The sequence below is a fragment of the Mugil cephalus genome, chromosome 5 (assembly GCF_022458985.1).
Source record: "Mugil cephalus isolate CIBA_MC_2020 chromosome 5, CIBA_Mcephalus_1.1, whole genome shotgun sequence".
NCBI classification, from domain to species: Eukaryota; Metazoa; Chordata; class Actinopteri; order Mugiliformes; family Mugilidae; genus Mugil; species Mugil cephalus.
In genome coordinates, this window is record NC_061774.1 from 3,882,716 (window position 1) to 3,908,422 (window position 25,707).

Consider the following 25,707-nt stretch of genomic DNA (forward strand, 5'->3'; position numbering starts at 1 on the left):
ACAGCTCTAGTAATTGTATGCTCGGAGCAATGTGCAGCCCACGCTTTTATTGGGAGCTTCTTCAAGGAGATCATGAATAATCAATGCACACATACAAAAATGTCACACGATCAAGAGCATTGGAATGAAACAGTGCAACAGTGTAATAACGTAATAGTCAGAAGCAATGGAAAAGGACAGAAATAAGTAAAAACTGCAGACCATAGCTTTTGCTGCCATTGGCTTTTGCCGGTGGTTGAGATATGAGACAATGCCGGAGGGTTTTTAATCTGGACAGACAGCAGTGGCAGATGGGGTTTATGCAAAAAATCTGTGAAACAATCAAAAAGATACCAAGAGAGCAAGCACAGACAGTCAAATGTGTGGGATGCTATGATTACATGCCAAAGACAGATCTCAAAATAAAGCTTTCTAACTTTGTTTTTGGATATACCATGACCTGGACGACTGAGAGTCTTCGCAAACACAAACGACAGATCAGTGACTTGTCACAGTCTTGTCATCAGTGTGAGGTTGCCAGAAAAGTATATTTAGTGAGCTGGGTTAGATGTATTTTCTGGTGTCCTTATGCTAAAGAATGCTAATCGGTTCCTAGCAGTGATTTTGTTTTAAATAAACAGATTAAAGAGAACAGTATTTAGGGATACTGCATTAACGATCCGCTTTTGATAAGTCCATCTCTGAAACTGACGCTTTTATCTGAAAGAAAAACAAACAAAAAAAATCAAACCCTCAATTCTTTATGCCCCTTCCAGCCCCCTCCTATTTCACCCTTCACTGTGACAACCCAGACTAATATAAGGAATAAACTGTGGCCGCTTCCAAAAGGCGTTTTGAGAAGACATTTCACCATTCATCTGAGAAGCTTCTTCAGTTCTGGGGCAGCTTCTTATATAAAGGGTGACCCTGGTCTTTTATCCACTGCCCTGAATAAATATGAATAAAGTGTACAAATGTTATACTCATTTTAAAATATAACCAACTGCTGAGTTCACACAAGGAATTTTGTGTAAGAAAGCTCCCTCTGAGGGCCAAAACAACCCTACACTTTGCTGTGACAAAGAAATGTCAGGGAGAAATACTGTATTACATCAGTGAAGCACTGCACAGAGGAATGGATTTATTTGTTTGGAGGTGTAGGAGGCGCAATCTTTTCAGCTATTCGGTTATGCAGAGGGAAGGTCAAACCTACAATTTATTTAGTTTAGATGTGTGATTTCATTGAACGAGTGCATGTGGGTAGAATTATTGGAGTCAAAGCAAAAACTTGAAATCGTTTGTAATATTCAGTTATATATATACTACCTGTTTGACTGGCAGTGTATGTGGTCCTGTTAACCAGTGTTCACACTACTATGTTTGCATGGTACTTTTACAACTTACTTTTAAAATGTCTGCTGCAGTGTTCTTCAAAGACACAATGAATTTAAATTCTGTTACTTGCATAAGGTGTCGACACGTCACGTCAAGCCTGAAGCTGCTTTGGTTTCAGAGCAGAAGAGGCGATGAGCAGATTGAGTGTCAAGTGCTGGATTGTAATTATACATCCATGCACGCACACAGACACACCAAGGGCCACATCAACTGCCCATGCTGTGTCACATCTTGTGCCAGTGCAATGAGGTTTCCTCTGCAAAGAAACATTGCACCGAAAGAAGAAGCCAGTCTGTTTAATATTATAAAAACCACACTGGGAGATGGCGGGTTTATGCAGTAGCATCTGGCGTCACCACAGATGCCTGCCAGGGTGCACATTAGATCAGAATAATTGGCCAGGGTGGCAGTGTGAGATGGACAAATGAGAACCTCCTCCTGGGTGACCTGATGGCCAAGAGGGAGAATGAACAACACTGCTCTGTGTCTGATAAGGAGCTTGTGGGATAGAAAAGAACAAATCTCGACAGGTTTTAAGGGAGTAGTGCTTGATGCTGCATCCAGGTAACTCTTTCAATATTAAAAAGAAACTAAAAAACAAAAATAATGAATTACAGTGTGGGAAACAGGGAAAGTGATTATTTCTAAATCATTCTCTCTGACACTATCTTTCTCTGTCTCACACATAGTTTAACTGGCTTACTCAGTTTGCAGAAAACAATGTTTTATTGGCAAGTTGCAACTTGAAAAAACATTACTTCTGTAGTGATGTCACAAAGGTATGGACTAAAGGTTTGTACCACAATATTCAAAATCAGAGAGATGTGATTAATAACAGTAAATGTTAGCATGAAGGTTGTCATTTTGACCTGGCAGAGGTGCAGCTGAAAATAGTGTCCCATTGGTATGTCAAAGCTGGTTCAACAAAACTTGAATTGGTAATTAATACTCTATGCAGATGATACCTTTATATACATTGCAACAAAACCAAAACAAAGCCAGTGATTCTCAAAAGATTTAGAGAAGGCATTTACAGTGTATGTTTTGCATGTGTTGGGCCCCTCTGCCCACTACCCTTGCAGTGGGCTTGGTTGTCATAACTGTCAATACCTAAGAAAGTATGGATCAAACGGTTAAGTAGAGAGGCCCCCAGATGTCCCCCAGCACTCTTTGTTCTCCTGTCTTATTATTTATTGTATTAAGACCTTTATGTTCACTTTCAGGCCATTAATCAGTCTTCATGTGTTTACTTGTGTTTGTTGTGATTTCTCTGAAAATAACTTGCAGATTACATTGAGAGAAACGCTTTAAAGAGCAAAGCACTTACTACCTACTTATTAAATTTCATGCTTTGTGTTAAACAATTTGAACGACAACCGGGTTAAATGCAGAGAACAAATTCAATCTATGTGTACTTGGACATAAGAGCTGTTTCACATTTACATGTGCAGCAAACACACTGCACTGGATATTTCAGTATGAAAACCTTTGGAAATTGATTTGTTAGGGTGTGTTAGTGTTTCTTGTGTTTGTTTCCAGTTCCAGGTACCGCACGTTCAGTTAGAAATGGGAGAATTTATTTTTGATGATGAGGACTAAGAAAATACACAAACAGTTGTTGCAAAAGTACAGATAAATAACTATGGCCTACAGAACATGAAAAAACATCCATGACAAAATTGCATTGTAACAATCACTAACAATCAAAATGCTGGCTAATACTACTGTACAGTGACACAAGTAGCAAAAAAAAGGCATCTTGGACCTAAATTCCCTTTCATTAAACAAATAAATATTTAATATGAACAAATCTCGAATGATGCAAAAAAAAAAAAAAAAAAAAAAAAAATGCTCAATGCTAGACATTCCTGAAGCAAGCAGATTGGATATTGCTGAGATAGATCAAATGAAGACTTAAAATGAGCAAGGCCCAACTGATACTTCATGCGCAGCCTTTATCTTGTCCTTGAGAATCTTTGGTAGGAAAGGCACAATAGTATTGAAAAAAAAAAATGTAAATGTAATATTTACACATAATGCAGTCTCATTAGTGATGCATTTCAAATATCCATGGCTGTGTAAGACAAAAGAGGAGCAAACGGAAACTAATCATGAAGCACCTTTCTTTGCCTTGATGGTAATAACAAAGGAGCCAAGGGAGTCAGCCAGCTCACTTATAGGTATAAAAAAGTACTTGAACAAGGAAGCTCCACTTTTCTGTGACACTATCAGCCCACACTGACTTAACTTAAACTCAGAAAGAACAGGCAAATATGCCTCAATGTCTGTTTTTTAAATCTTTGAGGAGCTGAAGAAAATAGTCTTTCAGAGCACATAAGCAAGAGTCCAGAGCTGCTCCAGTGAATTTTTGTCTCTCTAAAATGCACTCAGAGCACGTGATTGGTATTCCACAGCAGTCAAATCCACTCAGAAGATTTATTAGATTCCAGTCTGTTCTGCTTCATCCAATTAGTGAAAGGACAACAGGATAAAGGGAGAATCTTGTTAACTCCCAGTGGAAGTGGATGAGATACAGAACAGCGGCAGAGGTTCATTTCTATGAGCTTCCATTGGCAGCTATTACACATGTCTGGGGTCAGTCCCAGTCATCTTTACACACACAGGCACACTCTTCATGGTGCTCCAAGTGAACATCAGTCATGGACTTCTGCAGGCCTCGTGCTCCACTTCGATGCTTCAACAGCAGAACCTGTGGTAGAAAAGCAAAACAAAAAGTCAACATGTTATGTTGACATATTCACGTTTTTTTTTTTTTTTTTTTGATGGACTGCAAAAACATTATGAATCTTCTTAAATAAAATTTTATACGCACTGCTTTTCATAGAGAATTACTGCAACAGTAAAGGAGGTGTAAAAGTTTTTGACCTGCTTGTGAACAACTCATGCATCACCAAATTGTATATACAGTGCATAGTAAACGCCATGTGTAATTGAAAACATCAGTCAAAGTGAAGGAATGGACATGGGATCAAGGGACATGCACAGTAAATGTGATGCCTTTTCAAGAATATTTTTCCTGTCTATTAAGTTAATAAGTTGGCTTAATATCCTACCATTGGTTTTATGGTTTTCTGTTGAAAGAGTTTCAAAACCCAGAGTAGATGGGCTGCATATACAGGACAAAACCACAAATCTGTCATGGACCTCTAAGTTAACTGGAATTAAAATTGCAGCAATATATATAAATGTAAAGTGATTTTTTATTTAATTTTTTGAAAACCACAGGTTTCCCAATAATTACTACATTATCTCATCTCATTCCCCATACCGCTTAATCCTCACTAGGGTCGCAGGGGCATTTGCAGGAGAAAAGGGTCGCAGTAAACATGTCCCTGGCAGCAGAGCGAGCAAGTCAGTGGCTGTGGCTAAGGAGGAAACACATGAGCTGGGGAGCATGCTATATCTAAGGCTCACTTAGTAGTTTTAGTAGTTGCTATGTGGTTCATTTTGAGCCACGGGTATGATGTTTTTTTTTATGCGAGGCAAACAGTAAGACTGTTTGGTGGTTTGATTTTGTGTTTGGGTGTGCTGGTCGTGGTTCAGTCCTGTATCCTCAGTCTCCATCACCTACGCTAACATGGGTTTGTATTCTTATTCCCCCACCCTCCCCTACCCTTGAGGTTGTATCCTCATTCCATCCCTCCCCTTCCGAGGAAAGAGGTAGCTTGGACACCCGACCGACACAACTGTGTATTTTTGTGGATAGCAATAAAAAGCGTTATGCTAATCTCTTTGTGGTTGAAAGTCACATGGTTGTGTGGTGGCTGCATGGGGTGAGTCCAGGACGCTGGAAATCACTGTTAAGCCTTCTTGAGGTGTCGTGGGCCTAACATAACAAAACATCGGTGAAGGGAGGTGCCCATTTGAAAACCCTAATGATGTGCCGCATACTGCCTACTGCTGTTGGCTAGGCTAGTTAGCTAGTGTCTTCTTGTTTTTTGCTAGTTCGTAGCTGACTGCTAGCCTGCTGGTCGGTTTGAGTTGGACTGGGCTTCTAAATGTGTTCTGCCTCGGATCTTGGCACAAGGGATTGTAACATCTTATGCTGTGTAATAATGAATGTGTTTGTAAGTGTATCTTTACCTCATGGTATTTCTTCGTGACTCTGGTAGGAACACACTGGCAGTCATAGCAGCGGTGAGAGCAGCATGCACAGTTTCCACCACAGCGCTTCACCAGGAGGCAGCTAGGCCAAAAAATGGCATCTGTCCTTTTCAGCTCCTCACGCAAGGATACAGAGAAGTTCCGCGGAGTGCAGCTGTACAGTTGAACGTCTTCCCTTAGCTGATTCAGATCCGCCCCTCCTTAAATACACGAAAGAAATAATCAGAACCATTTCAGATCAGCTGGCATTAAAACATTAGTATGTAGTTGTAGTAGTGTCGTTGTTATTAATTTAATATCCAAAAAAGCTGAAACTAGGGTAAATGAACTTGTAGAGTAAGAAACTCTGCACTTAATTTTTTTTCTTTTTGCTTTACCATTACCTGGATGATCAACAACCTCATTAATTTAATATTTAACACTTATACATCTTATTTTACATCTTATTTCCACCATTACCTTCCTTTGCACTAAATGATCACACTGATTTAGCAGCTTTTGTATTTAATGCAGTTGCATCAAACAAATTCAAATTGGCCTACCTCTGGCCTTCTTGTTTTGGATGAATGATTTTCCAAGCACATGCCACGTGGGTTTGTACAGCTCCTCTATATCCAGCTGCCATCGCTCTGGTTCTAGGTACTTCATGACCTCCTCCACAGTGCTCAGTCCTTCTACGGCCTCTGACAGCTCCTCAATATCTTGGAGGGATGGAGGGAGAGCTGCAGGGACTGCAGGCTCTGATACACTCTGCAAAGAAAAAAGTAGGTGTAACACAAGGGTTATTTATACTGTAAAGGTTACAGTAGTCCTGTATTTGTAGACCTTTGATGGACATGCACACTAGAAAAAGTCTTTAAACAAGCATAATTTTCCTAGTAGATACACAACTGTCTCAACAATATTATTTATGCCATAGGGACATGAAAGTAGTTATCTACACTATAAAATAACTTCAGGACACATATGTCCCAAACACTTTTGTACTGTCTATGATTCACAACGTGAAAAAAAGTTCACATATAAAAAGTCGAGAAGTGGTACATTTTATCAAGAAAACAGCTATATGCTCTGTAGGTGTGAGTCGAAAATGAATCAATGACAGCATTTTTTAGGTTGTCAAACGTGATCACATCTCTGTCGCCTCCTCTGCCCACTCTGCCTACCAAAATTTGTCCCTTTTGGCTGGTGACAGTATTATTTGTTTCAGGCTCTCAGTTCTCCGGGGCTACAGCGAGCAGTCACAGAGAAGATTGATACCTGGGGTGTTGGTCTTCCCACGAGAGAAGAGGCTAATCTGTTAAACCTTTCAGTCTTGTGACGTTGCGTTTGTCCAACATGTCAACTTGCTGGTCTCTCTAATCTTATGTGACTGACAGGTAGAAGGCAACATTGTGACACTTGTGCTTGAGCATTGAAAACATCGGCTGCTGGCAGCTGGGTCTTTAAGCTTTTGGAAAGGCAGAAATGAAAAAAGTATCTTTCCTTTGATGACTTACAGAGAGAGAATTGCAAAGGAATTCAGTGTGAAACAGCTCTTGGAAGAGTAAGACTTCATGACGCTAACATTACAGGGATTTGTGGGTTGTGTCTTATTAACCACTTTCTACTTGTGCTCAAAATGTAAGAATTCTTGGCAGTGTAAAAGCTTATCAAGTGGCTAATCTAATTTTCTTATTTTCTGCAAGAATAGACATGTCAAACTCTGAGTGTTGCCCTGAAGACACCTTGAAAATGCTGCATGTGTGTTGCAGAAATAGAGCATACTTCAGCTGACTACAAGTGATTAAGATGGATATAGCCCTTTCAGCTGGAGTAGACACAAAGGTAAGGCAATTAAATAGTAAAAGAAGTCTGCAAGTGTTTTCACACTGAATAAAGGGTATTCCATAGGAAACAGTGATGAGATTTATAAGTGCATGTGTTTAAAATCCAAGTCCCTTTGGCACAACTTTAAAATAAATGCCAGTGGTTTGACATGACTGCACCACAGGCTACAAAAATACAGCTGATACACAGCTGTGTTCATGCCACAGATTACTAACGAGGTTGCTTTTATAACCACTGAGCGTATCTTTGGTTTATTTGGCACCAGCAGAGATAAACAGTCACAAATGTGAGAAGAATATTTATGGGAAAAAGACCGGCCATCCAGCACCATACAGAATTTGAAGTTAAAGTGAAATGGTGCCGTATTTCCAGACAACAGAGGGAAGCTGTGATTCTTATTAGTCGAGCCTTGGCAGTGGCTAACAGCGTGGACTGGAAGCCATTAACAGCTTGTGAATGTCGATGGTGCAACACTCCCCCAATTAGCAGCACTGCAAGCTCAGCTTCAGATGGAGAAGCCAAGCAGTCCTTCAGAGACACATCAAGATGGTGTGAATAAAGCTATAAGTAGCAGATGAGAGCTCCCATGTAAGAAATTCCTGAACAAAGTATTTAAATGGACCACCCTTACTTCTAACAGGCACAGATTCACAGCACTGTCAAACATGACGGATGGTATCGGTACAAAAATAAAGGAATACAGTTAAAACATACCCAAAATAATTCACAAATCATCTAAGTTAGGCTCAGTGGAGCTTCTTTAATGGTTTATTGGAAATTTAGATTAAATAGAATCTCAAACTCTCCATTAGTTACCATTTTTGCGTTACTGAAACAGCTTAAAGAACATCGTAACAGAAAGGGTGGGGACTGAGCAAGTAGAACAACGTTTCAACAAAGGCTTGCAGTAGATTCAAAAACAGGATGCTGATGTGACTTAGCAAGTTCAGATGACAGATGCACCATGACCCACTGAGCCACCAGGTCAGTATTTTCTTTGTGTCTAGGTGTCTGACGGTACAAAGTCAAAAGCAGGAGCATGTGCAGAGCTTGTTTGCGTTTGTTAAAAGCTGACGCTGACAACGCAGTTTACACTATGAAAAAAAAATGCCATCCCCTCCCTCCCTCTTGCGTAAATAAATGCCACAATGGGACTGCAGTGTCGTAATAGAGGAAAGGAGGCTAACTTTGTTCCATTCCAAATTTGTCTTTTTGTATGTAAGTATGAGGCAGCATAACATGACATTAAAATCTATTTTGGATTTTAAATTGTCTGGTTTCATTACCATACAATGCAATATGTCCATGATTAAATTTGACCTTTCTATTGCTTTGTATTGATGCAGTCGAATTGGTAAACTATCATCAGAAATGTGTGCAAAAATCGCATTCTGTTCCAATTATGAATAAAGTCTTAGAAATAACAAAGCAAGAGGAGATTCTGAGAATAAATACTAGCACTGGTGTGTCCCTAATCATCTGACATATGTACAACTGTGAATATTACTATAGAGGAACCTAATAAATACAGACAGTATAACAGAATGACAAGACTGCAGTGCACTGCTGCCTGTTTTTTTTTTTTTTTTTTTTTTTTTTGACTAGCTTTTAAAAAGGTTGAATGTGATTTTATTCAGACAGTGCAATAACGTCTAACTCTCTAAAACCTCCCAAAGAGCCTAAGCTCGTTTTCAAGCTGCGATTTCCTCCTTCCCAGCTCCCTTTGTTCTCGTAAAGCACGGCCACATGATCTTATTTCTGGTAACTGAAATGACAGGTTCAGCTAACTATGTTGAGATGACAATTCTGAAATAGCATCTTGGGAGAGCGCTGGAAAACAATATCTTCTCTTTCACATGGAGCTGCAAACCACTTCCTTGCACAAGAGGACTTTGAGTAAGCAGCAAGGTTTGTTGTGCGTGAAAAAAGTGTTATCCCCCCCTCACTGTACACTGCACTCTGCAATTGAGGCTGGTGTAAAAACAGACCTCAGTTTCATCATGCCAATGCTAAGACTCCTGCATGGCTTTGCAGCTTATTGCTAGGATTTTAATTATCACGTCAGTGTTCCCATAAGCTTCTATTCAAGTCTCTCTATTGACACTCAAACAGTAGGTTTAATTTGTTTAGTGTATCCAGATTAAAATGAGAGAGTTACTGCTCCAGTGTGTAAAACTCTCTTCAATCCATTAAAATAAACAAAGCTGCTAGAGTAATCTTTGCTGCAGTGCAGTATAATTCTGGATTGAGACCTCACGGAGACAATGATGTATGTTTTGTTTGCTCTTTTAACCCACAGCTCCCACCACTCAACACCCTTCATGCTCCATTCAACAGGCTCCTTCTCTTCTATGTTTTAACAACCTCTTTGCCTCGGCCCGTTCGCTTTTTCTAAAATCTCTTCCTGCGAATTACAGACTGGGTCTTATTTTTTTCCCCCCTTCCATTGCGTGGAAGTGGTGGGGAGGAATTATTGCTTGTTTAAATATAAACTAAAGTGCTGGCCCCTGCATGGCATGAGGTTCCAGTAGCTGCTGGTTGACCACAGAGGAAACAGAGTGCTGCTGTTCTAGTGCGCTCCTCCTCTGTCGGAGGAAGGTTCAAAGGAAAGAGAGACCTAACGTGTGGAGGCCAAAGCTTCCTTTCCCCCACCCCTTATGGTTTCCGCACCTTCTAGAGTTGGAATATGAAAAAAAAACTTGGTCTCTTGTTTCATCAAACAGTTTGTGGAAAGTCATTTGAACACCACAGAAGAATAGCTCCATTCTGCTGTGAATGGATAAAGTTTGAGTTTATCATGCCACTACTTTCATGTTGGGGTGTATAAAATGTTACATTTCTTAAGCTATTACCCACATAGCACATACATGCTATGTACCCACATGCTACATGTGAAGGTCATGTATCTTTTGATAATGTGAGAAGAATAGAATCCCATTCTCTGTTAACAATCACGTTTTCATATTTTAAAGGTAGTAATGCAAAGAGCATTTAATCCACATTTCATCAGGTCAGTTCTACCCAAGAATCTTCACGTTTATTAAGAGATACTGTAGACAACAGGGCAGGTTACCAAGCATCTATGCTTTGTGGCTGCACGCATCTCAAACATAAATAACAGTCAAATACCAAATACTGACACTGACATTGTCATAGGCTTCTTACTCATTCTGTGACATACTTCCTGACATCAGGCAAAATTTTGTATTAACACAACTGGGATAGAAACAAAAAAATAGTTAAATGTTAAACATAAGCTGTTTGAAAAAGAAGTTATTGCTTTGGCATTTCTTTGGATTGCATATTCTTCATTAAATATTGCAGTTTCTATATCTTATGCTGTTATATAGCCATAGTATATCCAGCCTTCATATTCAAAAACAGTAAAACACTACTTGCAATACTGTCTAATTGGACCAATCCATCTCTTTTGGACGATGCATGACCTCGGTTGTGGCTCTAATATCGTAAATGCTGTAGTCTATTGATGATAAATACTGTAACAACATTTACTGACAGCCTAATGCTACAGAAAATGATGGATTTTACTCGTTCAGCCTATCTATATTTTGAGAAATACAGCTTTGATACTCAGCATGACACTCAGTGTGGTTTTCAGAGAGTCAGTGGATTCCTTTTCACATCATGCTCCTATTGGCGGTGTTGTTTTGGGTTTTGAGGGTGATGAAAGAATGCAATAATAAACCTCACGAAGAATGAAAGAGCCAGAAAAAAGGGAAAAAAAGAACTGCTTTTGAAGCACAGCAAATAGTGAATACAAAGCATTATCAGTAACCTCAGTTGCCTGCTTGGGCTGCAGGCCATTAGGGATAAATGACAAGTGGAGCTGTTTACTTAAAGCAAGTGAACAGAGTGAAAACATGACAGGTTAAAACATGGCAGTTGTCTCTTTAGTTTATCTCTGGGCTTTTGTCAGTGAGGGGATAAAAGATTCTGTTTGTGTGTGTGGTCCAGAGATCAGGAAAGTATAAAGTCAGAAAGTGAAAGAGCATGCAGAACACAAAGAGGGTGATAAACACAAAGACGACTAGATGTACAGATGTACTGGGACACTGAAGTCATCTGTTTAGAAATCTGATTTTATGTTAGTTATGCAAGCATACTTTGTTAATTCCAGAGGCAACACACAACCTCACTGGTTCAGTTGAAATTAATGGATCATATCTTCTGGTAAACCCTTATGCAAGCAACTGAGCTGAGTCTTTACCCCTGAGTCACAGACCACAGTACATATTCCAGACAGATCTGTGTTGTTTTCATTCATTCACATTTTTGTAAGCAGGAATAAAAACCTGATCTTCCGAATTGCTCAGGGTGACCAGTCAGCAAGTAATATTAATGAAAACTAGGGAGAGGAAGTTGGTTATAAAAGTCATACAAGTTGTCCGTTCAGAGATGTCGACATAATGTGGGTTGTTCTGTGCTTGAACCTGATTGAGTTGGTTTTACTTCATACTTCCTCTGGTCGCCCACGCATTTGTTTTCAGAAAGTTTGCATTATCCACTAATAGTCACATTGACTGAAAATTACCCCATGAGATAAACTAAACTATCCTTTACCTCCACCCATTCATATCCAGCTAACCCTGTATCTTTTTATCACAGCATGATGTCATACATGATCACACTGCCACAGACATCCAAGCTCCAAGTGTGTTTTAATCCCAGCTCCTTTTCAGTTTCAGCTTGCCCATGCACTCTAAACTACCGTACACTGGAGAAAAACAATGCCTGCCAAAAAGTTTAAAAGGTGAATGGAAACAGAGATTTGGTTGGGATGGAACTAGTGATTAAAGTCTCTGTTACAGGCAAAGACAAGAGAGAGAGAGGAACAACAGGAAAGAGCCGAAAGGAAGACGGCTTTTCTATTTTTACCAGATATATATTACAGTGGTAAGTATAGAATAAAATAACACGGGGATTTGAGTAAAGTGGGGTATTGTGAAAACACACAAAAAAAAGATACTACTTTTACACTGTGTGTGATGTAGTCATACAGACAGAAAAGCACCTCAGAAAGCACCAAATTCCTACTTTCATTTCAGGGGCTTGAACGTACCCCCGAGGGTCAGAGGACCACTTTGTGAATGTGAAGCCACTTATTTTCTCCATTTCAGTCTCATGCAACACCATCAGTGACACTGTAGCACCTCATCTGTCAGACTCATCTGACAGATCTATAGCTACAGTGGAGGTTCAGAGGCCATATGCCTTTAAAGAGTACAGTAATATAGAGCCCATATGTTTCATTATTTCAAATTGAAGCATGGAAACAACACTATGTCAAAGTCTCCATTTTAACTGCACGCACCACAGTCACTGCGGTGATTGTGTAAAACTGTATGTGTTTCCTTGGTTTTTGTATATCTTCATAACTAAAGTAAGACTAGACTTGCCACATGTTCCAAAGTGCTTCAGTAATAATAAGATGGTGTAAAAAGAGATGATTGCAAATTAAGATACCTTGTTATGTAACTGCAAATTTTTTTAATTACGCTCACAAAGAGATGCTTTTTTTCCGTTTTCATGAGATCTCTCTCGTTGGTTGGAAATGCCATGAGAACTAAATGTTCAGCTGCTTATAGTGAATATTTTTCAACTGTCCATGCTGTACGTACCACAGGCAGAAGGGAGTAGCGGATGCAGAATCCTGGCTCAGATGGGAAATATTCATCCGAGACGAAGCGAATGCTGATCTGGCTGCCCTTCGAAATGTGACTAGCTGGCACTGGTTGTGACCCACACCAGCGACCCAGGAGCGTCTTCTCAGTCGGATCTTCTATTTCCACAAAGTCGTACCTGGTACAGTCAGACAGAGAAAGAGCAAGGGGTTATATTGTTCTCTTTGAGAACCAATGTCCTTACTCTGTAGAGCTCCGATACGGTAAATTAGATTTCTGCTTGCAAGCATTTATTGCCTTCCCTGGTGCCTTTCTGAAGGTGAGACTGTTAATATCAATAAAGTACAAGGCAATAAAGGTGTCATCTCATTAAACAAAAGAAACTTTAATAGCGTATTAGAGTTCTGAGCTGTGTGACATGAGACGTGTCCTTATTATTCGCTACCTTTACTGAGTAAAATGAATAAACTGGAGACTGTATTCACGACAAATCTCAAGTGAGTTGACAGCGCAGAACAAGAAGCTCTTCTTGGTGTTATGCAATTAATGGCCACTAATGCAGCCCTTTGGCAGACCTATTAAACTGACGCTACATGTTGCCATTGAAATATAGTTTTTAATTAAATCTTGAGCACATTACGTTGTAATTTGACTGTGTATGAGAGCAAAGTCTTTCTACTTGCACCTTTTTGTAAAACAATTCAGTTAAATATTTTTTATATTTTATTTTATTTTGTCTCCAGACAGCATTTCCATCTTCATTGTCAAGAACGCCTCTTCAGTAGGCACAAGAATTACACATGTGAATAGAGTTTAAAAGTTTTTATCTGGATCTAATTATAAAAAGTTTAGAAAAGTGCAGGAACTGTCGGTGGATAAAACCTAAACAAAACAATCCAGCATTTTTCAAATACCAATAATATTAAATAAACATGTTTCGAGTGCCATAACATGCATTTAAGTTTCAGACAGAAATATGAGTAAAGGCACCATTTGTCTTGTTGTCTTGCCTAAATTTGCAACACTGTAATTACAAGACAGACTCTCTCCACTGGCTGAACTGGCAATGCCAGTAAACATTATGAAGTGCAGAAGCATGTGGCCACGCTCCAGACTCCTTTGGCGTGCCAATGCTAACACTGACCCACCTCAGCAGCACTTAAGGCATGCAGTTCAGGAGTTCAGCCTTTATTATTTATACCTGTGTTTAACCAGTCACTGTGCTGCATTCAATAAAGCCTTGTTTCACTGACCCTTCACAGTCTGGGATGAATCACTTTGCCATTTGCGTCAACAGGCACACCAACCTCTCATTCAGTGCTGCCAATTCGGATATTTAGATTTCAAGGACATTGTTTACATTTTGCAAAGGCCTGACAGATTCAGTTCGGGCTGGTTTGAATAAAACAACAAGACGGACATGAGCAAGGTTAAAAATGGACTTTCTGTGACGTTAAATAAACTGAAGGGGTGGTTGATGTCAATACACGTATTGACTCTGCAGCGTTTGGTTTTATACTAACACAGGAAGCTTGTTATCTCCAAAAAATACTTATTTGGAAAGATGGAAATGAAACCATGTATTGACAGTTTAAGCGTGCAAGTGTGGGGCAGCTACGTGAACTGTGAAGCGTTCATTCATTTAAATCAGAACCACACTGGCATGAAATGGTTTTGAAAACGGATAAAATAGCCGTTTAGCTCCTTTCTGCTGATCTGGATGGAGGTCAGTGAAGAGCGAAGCTTTCCTCTCTAAAAGTCATCCCTCAGACTGCTCCAGAGCTTTGACAGATGGCTCATCAATAATGCAGGATCCCCTGATCATTACACATCTCCATGTGTTCAGAATCACCATGTTGAACAGCAGTTTCTCAGATTTACAAATGCACTGACATACATACCAAACTGTATGAACAGTTAGAGTGAATGGGATGAGAACCACGGAGGGATATTGTGTATGCTACCAGAACACAGCCTGGAAACCAGGTTTAATATTCACCAGGCTTTCTCCTACATAGTTTTCTCCTTGTACATTATTAATAGACAGAAAATCTGCATGGAGATGACGCAGATTAGCTACACAAACACAGCTTTTTTTAGTCCTCTCTTTTGAGACAGAGAGGGTAAATGCCTTTCTGAGAACAGTTCTGTCTGGGAGCCGTCAAGCACGACTCTGCTGCCATGCCAACCAGCAGCAAGACCAATCCCTCTCCAATATGCCTCTCCTTCAGTGGATTTGGTAAGAATGCTTTTCATCGCGCCACAGACAAACAGAATCGCAGATGAGCATCTCAACTCTACAGCCTCCCTCTCATCTCAGCAAAGACTTCTCGCTTCGGGCTTGCTACCAGAGCCGAAGCTCATCTCCCACTGTTGTTTGTTTTATCCCAAGCGATCGCTGTGAATCACTGGACATGAAATTACAGTCCTGTTTATTTGCATCACATTGTGCAGTGAGGTAATAGCAGGTTATCAATAGCTTTTGAATATGGATATTTTTTTGTCGCTGTAACATTGGTGGGGTGAAGGTCTAAGGGGAAATATTGTGAATTAATTTTTAAACACACATGAAAGATAAAGTAGCAGACTAGGCCAAAGGCTTGTATATGTGGGACAGAGAGAGAGAGAGAGAATGCATGTGTTTGCATGTGAGGGAGACAAAAAAGGAGAGAGAAAAGACAAGAAAGTAGATGGGCAACCCTGCCAAGATCGTGTATCTTGGGATTTGATCAAAACCTGTTGGGCTTTGGTCAGGGGTTAGGAAAGATTGAGGGGGGGAGGTGGAGAAAAATGCAATAGCTGGAGCGGCAGATGAGACGATGACTTACATGACCCCGGAAAAGGATGTTGTTATTGTCTCTTGCCCCTCTCTTTGAGGTCGCTGACTAGTGCAGTCTTGTAAAGGCAGGACGGCACAAAAGCTGTCACTCTGTGCCCTGCCCCACTGTGCAACTTTCCCTCACATGGTTTTGTTGGGAACTCTAACCTCATTCGTCGACAGGCACCCGGCCCGCGGCAGGTTTGTTGGGTGGCTCAAATTACCTTTGCTAACGCTGTGATTTCTAACTTATGTGCAAGAGAAGCACGTCTCCAGGATAGCACCTCATTACAGTGTTTTAAACAACTGAATCTTTTCCGAGATTAAGATCCAGTGAGAATCAAAAACTCTTCATTAACACAATTCATTTGCAGGGATTGTCACTGGACTGGAGGCCACATATTCCTCTTCAACAACTTGATATGCTCGCTTCATAGCTCAAAATGTGACATGGTGCTGCCTTGTCAAACAGTAGAGAACTGTCATTCACCTTGTCATCCATTAGAGGGCTCTCCAGGAATGGCTAGAGAGGTTACCCTCCCCCAGCTTTTCTCCACCTCCTCCTGATTGGGCTCCACCATGCCAACCTGTCAGCTGTGATTTATTGACAGCAAGGTACTGAGCATAATGCACAGAGTGTAAATTGATCACCAGGGTCCGGGATCCCCGTTTAAACTGACGGTAACAGAGGAAAACCCAGGCAATAATTGAAAGTGGGATCCTCAGTAATGAGGATTTACTGTAGGCTGTGTGTATGTTTTCATGTATGCTTATGTGTTGCCTTTCAGAGTGTGTAGCACATGTCGCACCCTCTAAAAATCCCTCTCTCTCTCTCTCTCTCTCTCTCTCTATATATATATATATATATATATATATATATAGATGTATGTATGTATGTTTTGTTAAGTACACGGTATAAGTCACGTTGTTACGTCTCAGGTAAAATAAATCACTCTGCTGCTGTGTTTTCAATATTCACGAGCTGCCATGGCAGACCAAAGGCAATTTCACAAATGGCCACACCCCATCTCTAAATCTTTAAAGATGGACTACAACACAGGCAGGACACGTCTTTACCTCAGACCAACATGCATCTGGCATGCCAAGTGGGAAATCCTCCCATCTGATGAGAACTGCAAGCAGAGGAAAGACTGTGCACTAGCACTTCTGACTGAAGAGAAGCATAAAGTGTAATGTAAAACGTTTTCTTCGACGTGATAAACGCAACCTTTTCCTATGTGCAGCATTTATAGTCCCAGCATTGCCTGCCTTATAATACATTTTCATGTGCATGGTCTTACTTGCATATTCCATCTTCAGGGTCCTCCAGACCAAACCTCTCATCGAAGGTGAGCTGGATCCTCATGTTGCTGGTGGCCACTAGTCTCCAGACTAACATGGTATCCCTGGGATAGGCGTGTGGGAAGTCTGGGCTTTGGACCATTCCCTCTCCAGACACAGTTATGACTTTCTCCTGATGGGAATCTTGCACTCCTAAAAATGAAAAGCAGATTGTTTTGTGATATGTGTACAGAGTAACTGGTGAAATCAGACAATTGATATGAGGCATTGGCCAAGACAGGCTCACCATGGAGAAGACATTTAAGTTTGCAAAGAGGTGAGTTACTGATCAGATTACAAATATAAAAGGTGAAACTATAAAGTGGACGACCAGATACTGTCGTGGAACACACTGTTCATCCAGTGTTATTAGCACCTTTTTCTGTCTTTAACACAGGCCTCATTGTTCAACAGCAAACAAATTATTACTTAATTAGACACCTTAATGCTTCCTTGGGTGTTCACTGTAATCTTCTTTCCATTTTAAGCATCACACTGTATACACATACAACAAACATCCGTGCAACATACACAGTTACACAGACAATATATTTTTTCATGTTGACTGAATGTTGTTATTGGCATTATTTACATTTCTTTTGATTGCCTGTTAGAAAACACATAAATTGCAAGCACAATGTAAACAAAGTTCCATTAAAAGAAGCTTAAACTTGTAGCTGAAGAACTTAAAAATTGTGGGTTTTTTTTCTTTACTGTGTTTGCACATTATGTTTACACACATTATGTCTGTGTGTTGTTATCGTGATTCCAGGAAACTGTCTCGTAGCTGCAGGGTTTTAATCACAATGACAAAGCTTGTCACCCAGGTCCCCCAGGGCTCCATCAGGCCCCGTCACCTTCAGATGAATTATTGCCAGGATCCTTCCACCTGAGCCTTACGATCATTGCAACGACAACACCCCGAAGCCGCACTGATTGCACGAACATTTTTAATTCATGTGGTCAAAACAACGTGCCGATGTGAGTCCAGGAAAAAAGAGAACCTTTATACAAATTTACTATCATACAATACACTATTCAGCTTGCATAACAGTCTGAATTACTTGGTAATCTCAGAATAACACAAAGTATATGCATTATATGCTAGTCTTCATTATGACTGACAAGGGCCTTTTCAGCCATTTGTTTCCATGTAGTTTATTTGCCTTGTTAGCGTGCATGTTATGTAACCAAGCATCAGGTTCTGATCACAGATGTGAAAATGATTTAAAGAACTCTACCTTTAGTTTTGTTGCCAGTTGATTTCTTCAATTTGTACACTAACTGATTGTTCATGTCTTGTTTTCTACACACAGAGTGTTTAAGACGCTTTCAAGATGATGGAATGCGCTTTCGGTGAAGCTAGGTTATGTGTTTTCCCCTGGCCTGCAGTCTTTGAGTTAAGCTTGAATTAACCTGTCATGAGGCTATGCACTGAACGTAGATCTGAAATCGATACCGTTCATGTTGGATGAAATTTCACAAAATGGTGACATGCTACATATAAGAAAGCAACATCGAACTCTAAAATAACTCCAGATCTTCACTTGAGTAGGTGTAATCTCACACAAAGCACGTGTCAACACTGTGACAGTTAGTTTCACACATTGTTAGCAGAGCAATATGCTAATATAAACAGTGTCTCAATTAATTGTTATTAGTAGCAACATACTACGTTGAAATTTGAATGATTTGTTTCTCAGAGACTGCATGATAAATGTATCCTGTTTTTGGCCAGTGCTCCAGTGTTTAAGCTGTATTTCTGTACCTCTGATGAACATTCAGTATTCATAAACCCATCCAACCCACCTGGTCGTCAGAGTAACCAACAGGGGTTTAATGTGCTCAGGAGAAGGAGGGTGCTGCTGGAAGTTTGTGCATTAGCGCATTAAACGGATGAGTAACCATTTCCTTCAGTGCAATATGGACACATTTATATTTGAAACACATTCTGAGCTTGATCACTCTTTATTTTGTCATAAATTTGATTTAAGGATGTGATTCATACACAGCGGTCCGATTCATTCTGCGGTTGTTTGCTTGCATTAGGAACAGAATTACAGGCTGGTGAGGTTTGTGCCATGTGCTCAGCCTGTTTAATGTCAAATAACAGCTCCACAGCAACCCTGACTTTCTCAGGATGGGTCCAAGGACAACAAAGCTGTCTGGGGGAACACTCACTAAGAAGAAGTGAGTAGAACTAACTTCAGCTGGGTCTCTTTTTAACAAGCAGTAAAGTTTTCTACTAAGAAAGTTGAGAAATCTTTGGAACTTTTCAGACAGATGTCAACAAAGGTGTACTTAAACTGTGGCTGGGAGATTTAAGCAAGAGGATTGCTAGTTCATTAAGCAAAAAATTGCCATAAAACTGCAATTTTTTTAACAATCTGGGAATCAACTATAAAAACTAAAACTGCAGTTTTTACATGGTGGTCTATTAGGAGCAAGCCTCGAGTGATGCTGCAGTTTTTGGCACTTGCCATATTGATTTGCTTCAATTTAAAGTTGCTTGGATTAGATTAGATTAGATTAGATTAGATTAGATTAGATTAGATTAGATTAGATTAGATTAGATTAGATTAAACTTTACTGTCATTAAACATGTACATGTACAGAGTAACAAAATACAATTTACAGGTGAGTGAACTATACACAATGATTGACTGAGGTATGAACATATTATACAGATGGATTTATGTGTTAAGTAGACTAGAAACAGGAATTTATACTAGAGGAAATGGCAGATGATAAATTAGGCTAAACAAAATACAGATAAAGTGAGCATTAAACAGAGCATAAATAATAGGTAGTCTATCTAATGTATATAGTACTGTGCAACTAGCTACGACTGGAGAATCAGTGTTAAGTATAGATCATTACCATATGATGCACATCAAATTTATAATTTCATATTTCCTTCCTGAATTAAATTTGTATTAATATTGACTGCCTTAGTGCTTTTGTTGCTGATAGAAAAGTGTCCAAACCGTCTCTTATCTTATTTCCATCAAGATGTAGCTTGCCATTCGGAAAATTTCCTCTGGCATTTGCTCTGATGCAATCTCTCAAACAGAGTTCACTGAATGAAACACAAAAGAAATAATGACTCTGAAGAAGAAAAAATATTACTTCATATTGCACATGTCACTTTGAAGTTTTCATTTGGGTTTGGTGGTGAGCCAGGTGGGAACAAACTGATGAACAACAGTGTGCCAGATGCAAAGGAAAACAAAGCCCAGGCATGACTTCTCAATGAACAAGCTCTTTCATAACATGTGAAGAGTTTGGCTTCAGGTGCAACCTGTCTCGCCAGTGAGGGCAAACCAAACTCTTATCACACATGCTTTCCTTGCACGCAGAAAACTGACAATTCATTGGTTTAAAATATATATATATAAAAGCATTATCATTTCTCAGCTCAACAAAATCTGATAAAAATGTCCATTCTGCTGTCAATATATTTTTGATGTCTTTACAAAAACTACAGCAACTTGGCCTTTTGCCCTTTTTAAAATGTGGCACATATACAGTAGTGGCAACACACTAGCTTTGATTGACTGTTTTTATATCCATTTGCTGGCTCAGGAGGAAACAAGCCGGTAGCTTTCATGCTATTAAAGCTTGGTCCTCCATCACAATGACAGCTTTTTAATTACATCCCCATTACTGTAGGCTCTAACATACAGGCTCATAAAGTACTTCATGAATAATGAGTTTTTTTTTAAGTGTATGATGTGCAGATGAACATGTGATATTTGGTGATAATAGAAGTGGTCGACGTGTACACATGAATCACAAAATATTTCCATGGGAATTTCTATTAAATGATTAAGTATGGACTGGAATGCCTCTTTATGAAAAGTGTAATTAAGGGGAAAATGTGAAAGGAAAGTCTGAGCTTGCTGTTGAAGAAATAAAAAGCAGAGAGAAAAGGGCCTTGACATGAGAGCATTAGGTCCTGATGAAAAGATATTCCAGAGATCTTCATGGATGAAATCATATTTAATCCAAAAAGTCTGTTAAAATCCTGCTTAAGCCTCACATACTCATCACACGTAATTGCAGTATGCAGGGGAACAATGGGCTTGCATTCCTCTTTGGTTCAGGTCTTTGCCGCATGAAGCTCAAGAATGACCTCTTCGACTGATTCTCCTGTTGTGGATCTTTTGTTCACTTGCATCAAAGCAGAAAGTCCTCAAGAGCGAGCTCCTTCAGAGCTCAGCAGCTGAAAAACCAACATTTGATCAAAGTAGAATCCACAAGGTCAAAAAACAGGCTCCTACTTTTTTTTTTTTTAAGAACAATACAGTCTTTTCATGCTTCTTTCTTTTCGACCTTCCCCTTGATGCCCTCCCTCGCTGATTTATCCTCGGTGTACTGTAAAATGCACAGACACGCCACCAGTCGGGGTGGATTCTGGGCGTAACGTTGACTTGAAAATGACCTCACTCTCAGGGTTAACCAATGTCATCTAATGATCAGAGACGGGGTCCCCTAGAGTGAATTACCTCAAACATGACTTTTCCTTGACCTACTTTTTCCCTCTGTGAGGAAAGTAGAGCCGACTATTAAGGGAGGAAGTGACTCTGAATAAATAGGAGTCTATACAGTGCAGCCATTGTGCTTTGTTCACACGTTAGTGGGTGAACTATTCATGCTGTTAAACATTAACCTTTCCTCTGCCAAAACAAAGCATGGAATGTGCATGAAAAATACCATGGACATGTGCTTGATGTTATATTGTGCACACTACTACTAGAAGTTGTGGTGACAATAATGGCAAACATTATAAAATGATTATAGGAGTAGTCATCCACTACAGACTGCCGAGACTCACAAACATGAGCCTTGCACAGACATGTACACCCAAACACATGGTGTACTTATCTGCAAACCTAGACTCTTTATTAAATGTTAGATTGCTTTAAGCAAAGATTACCTAATGATAATAGTCCCTCTCAGAGGGAGCAATGAAAACCATTCATTCTGGCTTCTGTTAGGCTCACTAAATTCATCTGTCTTCACATGATAGCATTACACTGTCACATTAAATTGATACCTTGCTTTGCAGTTCATTGTGTGGTCAGGCGGCATAGTAGCAGACATAATTTTCTTTTTCCACAGCACTATTAAGAAAGCATGAAATATAAAAAATAAATAAATAAATAAAGAGAAGTGGTCACAATTTATTATTTACTACAGCTATCATTGAATGTTACTTGACTAAAGACTGTTCCGGTGTTAAATAAACTACTCCCAGCAGTCACATGCATCAAAGGTAACTAGTTACGACAGCTATTTCCTGTCCAGTAATGGACAGCAGGGTCACTGTGACACTAAAACCAAATTTCAGCTCTGTTACCCGCTGATCACAATGAATGAGAACTGCCACCCCCTCATGAGAGCCACAGATATGGTCAGATGATGAAACTGTACCTAGCAAAGAATTGCCCTCTTTATTTAAGTGCATGCGTTCCGGCATCTATGCAATCACCCGGGCATCTGTTGCTTATTAAGACGGTGCAATGGTTAGTACAGGTGCAGTAAATTCCCAACCGTGCTTTAGCTATTTATTGCTTTCGGGTTTACAGTTGGCCGGGAAAAAAGGGTTGAAACACGCCACGGGAATCTTTCATACCATTAAAAAATAATTTGACTGTGTGAGAACCTTCTGTAGCTATTTAATCTGCCAGCCTTATGTTCCTGTGTGATGGGCCGAAGAGGAGGTGTATAAAAAGACTTGATATCTGAAATCCATGCAAACGTTGTTGAAACAATTTGAGAAATAATATGCAGGTGATGTAAGATAAGATAATGCATGTATGAAAAGTCATTACAATATCATGAAAAGATGCAATTTCAATTTTTACATATACAGTATTATGGATATTCACCATATTGATAGATGATAAGAGTTGCCTTAAAATTTAAGCAGTTGGAGAAAGATCCTAGTACACACACACTGTGACTGATGGCAACAGTAAAGCTGCTTAATATGCTCAGATGTCTGGCCCAGAGATTAGAGACGTCCCGTGGCAGAGAAGATAATATTGATCACTGTGTCCGTCAGCAGCTAGATGACCTGCTGAAGAGTCCTTGAGCAAGACAGCAGACCTCTGTACCTGTTCACTAACTTTAGGTCACACAAGGTAACTAACACTGGACACTTTCTTGCACAAATGAACAAATTATAAATGTGGACTTCATTAATTAGGAGCCTTCAGGTTAAATCCTGCCACTGTCGTCAGTCAAGTCACAGTCATTTTTGTTTTTAATTCAATAGATCAACTTTAAATTGGCGTTCTTGTATCAGGTACAATGCCAAATTGGCAGTAACACAGATATTAGACATGCAGAATGCAGTTGAGCCCCTAAACTCTAGAGGGCTCACCAATCCTAACACTACTGTCGCTCACAGAGGCAACAAAACCACAAAGGAACGAGAACACAAAATGCAGTCACAGCATAAATACTATCCATTCAGAAAAAAAATAAAAATTACCCCTTTTAACTTACAGTTAGTAAAAAGTCCTTTTATGGAGGACCAACTGTGTCGGTATGATACAGGACCCATGACAAACACATTATCTTACACACTGGCCATAAAGGAATTAATAGGAATGGCAGAAGGCTTACTGAGACTTGTGAAGATCCATTAAGAAAAACAGTAGCAGGGGCTCTCAGGAAAGCTGCTTCCTCTTTATGCTTTAACACCAACAGAGAGAGGAAAAGATTTGGAAAACATCACGCTTAATTGTCTGGAGTTCAGCTCCGCTGTCTGTTCCACCTTTCAAACATCTTAAACGTCAGATTCTGTCACATCTAGGCGGACAATTATGACCCGTGAAAGCATTTTAAGTGAAAGGGTCAAAGGTCAAAAGAAATGTAATCAGTCCTGACAGTGAGAGGCGTGCACCCCTTGGTTTTGCTGTGCTGTAACATTAGAGTGTGATACTTTATTGATCCCCTGCAATGAAATGCATCATTTTAATGACGCTCTACCTACAGCGAGGCCTGAGTGGTGACCCTCTGAGGAGGCAGGGGCTTGATGACCTGCTCAGAAACACTCTGGCAGGGCAGGCAATGTCCAACATGGTTTTAGTCAACACAGTTGTTTGACTGAACGGTGGTCTCCATCACACCACGAGGTCAACTCGACCAAGTGGAGAGAGGGGACATATGTTGACACCTGCTGCAGAGGCCAAGGAAAACATCTGCAGATCATATCGGATGGCCCAACCTGATACCACTAGTTTGTGTGTTCGCATGCATGTTCTGTCTACAGCTTTCCCACAGAAGAAAGACAGCGCAATGTCTATGGAGAGGAGGGTAATGAGAGAGTAATTGAGACACAGGGAGAACAAACAAACTGCACACAGAAAGACCCCAGGCAGCTGACGGATGCAAACCCCCAAACTTTATATTTATGTGTGAAAACTGAATATTAATCATTTGTAAAACCTGAAATATAAAGCAGCACCCAGCTTTCAATAAAAGTTACCTGTGCTCCTTAAGAGTAAAGTAAAAAGCCCTGGAGCCCATGAAGGATTTAACTTCCATATCTTTAACGCAATGTGCTAAGTGTTATCTGAGAAATGATTACAAATTGCGATAAGGTTTTCCAAAGCTGCAGCTGCGGGCTGTTAATGATGGTGAATGCACAGTAGTGTGCAAGCACATGTGATGCTGTGAGAAATGGAGACACACCAAAGCTAAACTGAAGCCTTTCAACGAGGCTTCAGGCCCAACAGCACAGAGACTGAAACTAGTCACCACAAAACAGCCTCTCCTCAGATTACAATGGCTCCCCACCACTCAATGATTTCTCAGAGCCTCTAATTAGTGCCCACACTTGTGTTTGGTGTCCATAAAAGCGTAAGATTGAGTGTCACTCTGTGCACTACATTCGTCTTTTTCTGTTGACCCCCTGGAATTCCCTGTCTGAGCCCCTGAGCCTGGATTTAGACATGATATCAGCACCAAAATCTGTCATAAAGTAGAGTATAAATCACCCAACCACAGTATTTCTCCTTTGAAAGCTCAACCATAGTTTTAAGCACTTGTTTTTTTTTGTTTGTTTTGTTTTTTACCACCCGTTGCCTAATTTATAAAGGAAGCAATATTGATTTTTTAAAAATCTTAAAAAAGTAAAAGCTACCGCACTTTAGTAGAACAGTAAGTATCTTGGACAAATTACAATCAAGTCCGGCATTAATGCGGGATGCCCCATACCAACCTCAATTTCCTCATCAGCTGTCAAGCATCAAATCAATATCAAAGTCTTCTATCTGATAGAATGAAAAAATGAAAAAAAGAAAAAAAAACATTGTGAAATGTTTCTCACAAATACTAGGAGACGGGCCTAACCTCCCCTTCTGGCTGGAAACCAAGCGTTGACAGATGAACCACGTCTTTTTTAAACTTCTCGTTGCAGCTGCGGACTGCAGCTCAGGCTCCTTTGTAGTCACATCTGTGAGCTGGACAGCTGGATATTCGGAGAAAATTACAGTTTGATCTGTGGCAAGCCAGATTGGAAGACTGCCTTGCCGTACCAGATCTACAATTAAGTCTGATCAA

At 39.9% G+C, this 25,707-nt stretch overlaps 1 protein-coding gene across 1 annotated transcript in view; it reads right to left on the reverse strand.

Moving 5' to 3' along the window:
• Window positions 1-2,929: 2,929 nt before the first annotated feature.
• The window catches only part of pdgfc (platelet derived growth factor c), a 41,305-nt gene continuing 18,527 nt past the window's right edge, over window positions 2,930-25,707 (reverse strand). Inside the window, exons 2-6 of the mRNA XM_047584337.1 lie at window positions 17,091-17,283; window positions 12,969-13,149; window positions 6,042-6,249; window positions 5,479-5,699; window positions 2,930-4,084 (exon numbers count right to left, since the gene is read on the reverse strand). Coding sequence (XP_047440293.1) covers window positions 3,971-4,084; window positions 5,479-5,699; window positions 6,042-6,249; window positions 12,969-13,149; window positions 17,091-17,283 — 917 coding nt within the window. The 3' untranslated portion in view covers window positions 2,930-3,970. The remainder of the gene's footprint in view (window positions 4,085-5,478; window positions 5,700-6,041; window positions 6,250-12,968; window positions 13,150-17,090; window positions 17,284-25,707) is intronic.